We start from the raw sequence: 6,980 nt of genomic DNA on the forward strand, positions 1-6,980 counted from the left end.
CAATAATACATATAGCAAGGGATCCTATATAATTAGTTTGAGTTGACAAACAAATGTATTCAAAATTATAAAGGTATACACATAATTGTGTATACATAAATGTGTATATATAAATGTGACACAGAACTGTATTATTTAAAATTACATTGCAGGGGGAGGAGTATATGCAAAGTCCCTAGCCTAAAGAAACTACAGTAAGTGGAATGGGAACCAAATTAAAAAAAAAAAAGGTTTCAAAGTAGTTTAACACATTCTTCTCTTGTCCTAATTATCTTTCATTTGGTTTGGTTTCCTTGGATTTGTATGTCTGGGAATACATCTAGTTTTCTTATCAACTTTCTTTCAACATGGAACAACAGGGAGAAACTAAAGGTGGGACAACTGAAAACAGGACATGGGTTTGCATGCAAAAAGGAAATCTGCACCACCAAGCATGCTGGGCCACTTCCTGTCATTCCATGTGCCAAACCACTGGGCAGGATCTGGACCAGAGGCAGCTCCCTTCTCCCTCAGAAAAGCCTTTAAAATGCCAGTTTCTCAAATCACTGGGCAAAAGACCAACTGCCCTCGAGGATCTGGAGCCCTTAATAGGATCATGGCCAATTCGTATTTTTAAGCAGAGTTGAATGTGTGTATGTGTCATGATTTTTGTAAACTTTTTCACAAACTCTATGAACAAAACAGTGTCTTCAAATGTGATTTTAGGAAAATTACTTTGCCTGATACTTTTAATTAGTCCCTCTACCCTATACCCTCCCCGTCGAAAGAAAGTGATGACATCTGTCTTGGTCTCAATGGCTGCATGTGGATCAGTGCTGCCATTTGCCAGCACTATTCAGGGGCTTCAGGTGGATATAGCCTTGGAAGTTTAGCTCACCTTGAGTTCCCAAACACATCCTCAGGGTGTATCACCCCAATGGTCACTGTCCAATCTTCTTGCAATCAGGAGTCACTACTTTACAACAGACAATTGTAATGGAGGAGCCAACAAATCACTAATTCTGGTGGAGATTGTCTACTTTCTAGAGCTAACCATAACAGCAACACCACAAGCACTGTTCTCTTAGCATATTAATGACATCTGCATTACTAATGAATTAGAGTCACACTGGCAGGTGGATTTGACCCAAGGCTGAGAGTAAAGGCTTGAAACTAATGACCTGAGTTCAACTCGATCTCTAGTGTAGGAAGGAAGAAAACTTTAGTTACTCAGCCAATATCTATGATGATCATTCTGCTGCATTCTCTGGCTCTGTCGATTCTTAATAACTATATCTGGAATAGTAGTTGCTTTACGTTTTAGTTTACTTAAAAATTTCTGATAATGAAATACTTCTCAAAGTCTCAGCCAAACAGAGTAAGCATGCACCTCACGAATGCTGCCATCTACAGAGAATTTACCTAACAATACGCTTTACTGTTGACAAAGAGAGCCTAAGTAAGACATTTTAGCTTTGATTGTTCCTCAACATAGTTTAATTCTGTGATCTTTTACAGTAATCAAAAGACTAGATAACAGAGCAAGAATCTTAGCAATGTATAGACAGAGGGTCTCTGACAGGATGGGCTTAACTTAAGATTTTTCGACTTTTATGATGGTGGAAAAGTGATACCATTCAGTAGAAACTATATTTCAAATTTTGATCTTTTCCTGAGCTAGCAATACGTGGTAGGATACTCTCTCTGATGCTGGGCAGCAGCCATCAGCCACAGCTCCCAGTTAACCACAGGAGAGTAAACAACCGGAACTCTAGAGTGTTCTGTGTTGCCAGTGTTTTTTGAACATTGTGTTTTGTGTTTCATATCTCACCATGTCTACAAAATCCCATCTGTATGCAGTATTTAACAGTTATTATAAAATAGGCTTCATGTTAGATGATTTTGCCCGAATGTAGGTTAATATTAAGTGTTTCGAGCATGTTTCAGGTAGGCTAGGCTAAGCTAAGACGTTTGTTAGCATAGGTGTAGTAAATGCATTTTCAATTTCTGGCATTTTCAACTACAGTGTGCTTATTGAGACATAACACGTTCATAAATCAAGAAGTTTCTGTATAACTAATTAATATTTGTCCTCCAAAATTTACTGCAACACGTAATTCTGAACTGAAAAATAAAAAACCCAAACTTCAAATTTCTTAAGTTTTTCAATGCAGGCTACCATCTCACAGAGGTATGCAACTGGCAGTTTATTTTTTTCCCATTTCTCAAATTAAAGAGAATTTCTTGAGTTTCATGATGATGAAGCTTATTCATAAAGACAATGTGTGTAGCTAAGTCAGCCTATTTGAGGCATCTAGGGTTAATGTTACTCTGAAAACAGACGTGCTGCTGGGACAGTCCCTGCAGCAGCATCAGGCACTTCCTCTACTATACAGCAGTTTATAAAACACCAGGTAAACAATTTTAAGTAGATCATCTCTTTACTCAGAGGTTTACATGGTTCCACTGTCACGTATCATACAATTAATAACAGGCAGGTTTTGGACCTTACAAAAATCGACATCACTGTCCTTTCATTTCCACCTACATATAATAGATCTTCAGATGAATACTAAAAAACTTGATCAAAAATGGACGTTTATGTATACATTATTCAGTACCCAAATACTTCAAAACATTTTTAACAGTGACAAATTACCAAATTTTCATCAGAAGTTTGCCTATTTTACACATCTATATTCAATGAGCCTTCAATAGTAGTAGCAAATTGGGGGGAGAGTGGGCAGTGACCTCTACATCTTCCCACTAAATACCAACATCCAGAATCCTGCTCTGAATCCTTCAGTGGCTTGAAAAAAATAAAAAGGCTGTTAGCAAAACTATATCGAGCAAAAAGAGAATGGAAAATGAAATTGCAAAGAAGTGGTAAGTACAGAAGCTGCAACTTGTGAACCGTTGAAATTACATCTTCAGATTCCCTATACTAAAGAGCCTGGATCTAAAATAAGTGTTGAAAACAAATCTCCTTACCTATGGATAACAGAGAGAAAAGATGAAAAAAAGGAAGGGAAAGAAAACTGTAATTTTCAATGGATACAAATACGAAAGCATATGGAATCATTCAGAAGGCCAAACTGCTACCTGTTTGGATCCTCAGAGGAGGGACAGGGGACATACCTACAATCCTAGGGAGATGGTCTGTTACATATATAATTTAAATAAATCATTCCAGCCCATGAAAGAAGAGAAGCAGCAGCATTCTCACTAATTACCACTGCCTGGATCCCATATGCTGCTTTCTCTTTAAAGCTACACTAGTTCATTATTCTGCCTTCAACTCTCTTAAATGATTCATTTCTCCCTTCACTCCTGAGCAGACTCTGCAGGGAAGCTAGTATTTAAGTTTAATTTCTAGTGTCACTTGCTTTGGAGAGCTTGACGAGGGGAAGGAGGAAGAATCTAATTTAATAATTCTGTCTTGATTTGGAGGAGCACCCTCCGGCCCCCACCTCAAAAAATAACTAAACAAACAGGACCCTCTGGCAAGCTATAATCGTGAGCAAAGACATCAATTGGGAAAGCAGGGCCCACGTGCGGTGGGAGCTGTCGCCCAAGGGAAGTGGCAGTCTGCGAGAAGAAGGAGGGAGGTCTCACAGCTGAACCGGCCTAGGCGCTGTGGTGGGGTGGGAAGCACTCGAGCCGCACCTGAATGAAGGTTAGCTCTCTCCCAGACACTAACTAGGCGGGGAGAAATCGAAGGGCACGGAGGCAGGCTCCCGCACTCTCGGAACCGTCACTGCGAAAGGGACAACCCCGACTGCACGCCGCAGGCTTCCCCAGCTGGAGCCCGCGCCTTACCGTCCCAGCTCCGACTCCACCTCGAAGAAATCGCTCAGCGCATCCCTGTTGGAGCCGTCGATCCAGTAATCCGGGACGAGGCTCGCGGTCCCCGGGGCCGCACTGGCGGTGACCGAGGAGCAGGACGAGGCGGAGCAGGAGGGCACCGTGACTTTGAGCATCTTCTCAGCGGGACTCCGGAAGCCGCCGCCGCCGCCGCCGCCGCCCGAGCGAGAAGCCGGCCGCCAGCCGCCGCCTGCGAACGCAGGAGCGAGAGAGAGGCGGCGTCCTTCACGCGCGCACACGCCCACCGCCGCCGCCCGCGCTCTCAGGGACGGTGGGCGGGGAAGGGGGCGAGCAGCGGCGTGAGGGCGCGAGGGGGAACCCGGAGTCGCCGCCCGCGGGAGGGAGACGAGCGGCACCGCAGAGGAGAGAGGCTCCCTCCCCCTAGCTAATTTCCTCTTCACCCGCCCTCCTCCCGCGCCAAGCCTTTCCCGCCGCCCTCCCTCTTTCCTTTCTCCCTCCCAGGCTGTGGCTGCCGCGGTGCCGGCTAGGGCGGCTCCGGATGCTGGAGCTTGGGGAAGGCACAAGGACCCGTGCATCATCCCACGCGCCCTGCCGCGGGGGCCGGAGCTGGAGGGAGACCGTGCGCAGCGGGACGCTGGCTATGGGATGGCGGGCGCCAGGCGCACCCTGGGAGCACCTGGGTCCGGGCGGCCCCGCGGATAGCGAGAGAGGGACCTAGGTGGTGGTGGCGCAACTCATCCCTCCTTGAGCGGGTCTCCGTGGCGAGTCCCTCCCACCTAGCACCAGCTAACCAGCCATCCCTCTGTCAAAGCTTATATTGGTGGCCGGGGAGGGAGTCCTGTGGTCGCTGATCCCTCAGGGCTCCTTTGCCTGGACCCAGTGAGAGCTGGAGGAAAAGGAAGCGCCCAGGTCCACACTGACCTGACTCACCTTTGACTGAAGTCTTCAGTTGGAATAGATGCGGTTGTCGCTGCTGGTGGCACTGCCTCCTCTGGCACTGCTGGAGCTCCCCAAAGAGCAAATACTTGGCTGTGTCGAGTTCGATCTCAGCATCTGAAGGCCAGTAACAGAAGTGGCTCAGAATTACAGTTCTGGAAGAGCCTTGTGGAAGCCAACTAGTAAACTCTCTGCCTTAAGGCAGGACCTGTCCTCATTCATGACAGAGAAGATTGCTACATGTAAAGCTCTTTTTCTGTTCCCAAGAGATGTATCCCATCATAAGTATTCTTACGTCCTGTCCATCAACTGTCATGGCTTTTCTTCTCAGTATTAAATATACATCACTTAAACTAGCCTTGAACGTTTTTCTTTTCAGATTTCAGCAAAGACAAACAACAATTAGTCATATTCTGATACATATATATGACAGTTATATCACAACTCATTTCTGGCTAAATAGCTCCAGGCCCTTTCACCTTACTTCACAGGTGTTACTTTTAGCCTTTTTTTTTTTTTCCTGACTTTCCTCCAACGTGCGCTAAACTCTTCCTAGTAAAGTCTCCATTCCTGATAGCACCAACCATTAACATGGTCCAATATTTTAATCTAATTTATGGATTTATTAATCTTAAAAGCCTGCCTGCTATACTGGTGAACAAATAACCAAAAATATCCAATCAAGTAGTTACAAGAATGTGATTCCTAGCTGATTGGAAATTGAAAAAAAATAGTCATGAGTCTCTTAACCACGGTGAGAAGTTGAAGAGATGCATCCTTAGGCGATGCAGTTGTGAGAACATCATAGGGTGTACTTGTACACATCCAGATAGTATAGCTTACTACACAGCTACACTGGATGGAATGGTCAATTGTTCCTATACTGCAAACCTGTACAGCATTTTACTGTACTGAATACTATAGGCCAAGGGTCCCCAACCTTTTTGGCACCAGGGACCGGTTTCTTGGAAGATACTTTTTCCACAGACAGGGGGTGGGGAAGATGGTTTTGTGATGATTCAAGTGCGTTGCATTTACTGTGCACTTTATTTCTGTTATTATTATATTGTAATTCATAGTGAAATAATTATACAACTCACCATAATGTAGAATCAGTGGAAGTCCTGAGCTTGTTTTCCTATAACTAGATGGTCCCATCTGGGGGTGATGGGAGACAGTGATAGATCATCAGGCAGTAGATTCTTATAAGGAGTGCGCAACCTAGATCCCTTGCATGTGCAGTTCACAGTAGGGTTATATGCTCCTATGGGAATCTAATGCTACTACTGATCTTACAGGAGTTAGAATTCAGGCAGTAACGTGGGAGATGGAGAGCCCCTCTAAATACAAATGCAGCTTTCCTTGCTTGCCTGCAGCTTACCTCCTGCTATATGGCCCAGTTCCTAACTGGGAACTCCTGCTGTAGGCAATTGTAACACAATGATAAGTATTTGTGTATTTAAACATATCTAAACATAAGAAAGGTACAATAAAAATATGGTATAAAAGGTAAAAAATGGTACACCTGTATAGGGCACTTACCATGAATGCAGCTTGCAGGACTAAAAGTTCCTCTGTGTGAGTGAGTGAGTGGTGAGTGGATATGAAGGCCTAGGACATTACACTACTGTAGACTTTATACATACTGTATGCTTAGACTACACTAAATTTATTTAGAATAGTTTCTTCAACGGTAAATTAACCTTAGTTTACTGCAATTTTACTTTATAAACTTTTAATGTTTTAAAACTTTTTGACTATTGTAGAGCAATGCTTAGCTGAAACACAAATACAAGATATTTTATACAAAATATATTGTAAAGCTGTATAAAAATATTTTCTACGTATCTTTATTCTATAAGCTTTCTTCTTTTAAAAACAACTGTTAACTTTTTGAACTTTGTTAAAAGCTAAGACATACACACACACTAGCCTAGGCCTACACAGAGACAGGGTCACCTATATCATGTCTTCCACCTCCACATCTTGTCCCACTGGAAGCTGAAAGGTCTTCAGGGGCAATGACATGCATGGAGCTGTCATCTTCTATGATGACAATGCCTTATTTGGAATACCTCCTGAAGGACCTGCCTGAGGCTGTTTTATGGTTAACTTTTTTTATAGCTAGAGGAGAAAACTCTAAAATAACAATAAAATGTATAGTATAGTAAATACTATACTAGTATTTACTAGTAACATAGTATAAACTAGTAACATATTCATTACCATTATAAAGTATA

The 6,980-nt window shown here is 43.3% G+C and overlaps 1 protein-coding gene across 1 annotated transcript in view; it reads right to left on the minus strand.

The window, feature by feature from the left end:
• CAMK4 (calcium/calmodulin dependent protein kinase IV) overlaps nucleotides 1-4,349 on the minus strand; it is a 273,748-nt gene extending 269,399 nt beyond the window's left edge. The window contains exon 1 of the mRNA XM_033178946.1: nucleotides 3,799-4,349. Within this exon, the coding sequence (XP_033034837.1) occupies nucleotides 3,799-3,959 (161 nt within the window). The 5' untranslated portion in view covers nucleotides 3,960-4,349. The remainder of the gene's footprint in view (nucleotides 1-3,798) is intronic.
• Between the last annotated feature and the right edge of the window lie 2,631 nt (nucleotides 4,350-6,980).

This window comes from Trachypithecus francoisi, unplaced genomic scaffold, assembly GCF_009764315.1.
Source record: "Trachypithecus francoisi isolate TF-2019V2 unplaced genomic scaffold, Tfra_2.0 Lachesis_group2, whole genome shotgun sequence".
Lineage (NCBI taxonomy): Eukaryota > Metazoa > Chordata > Mammalia > Primates > Cercopithecidae > Trachypithecus > Trachypithecus francoisi.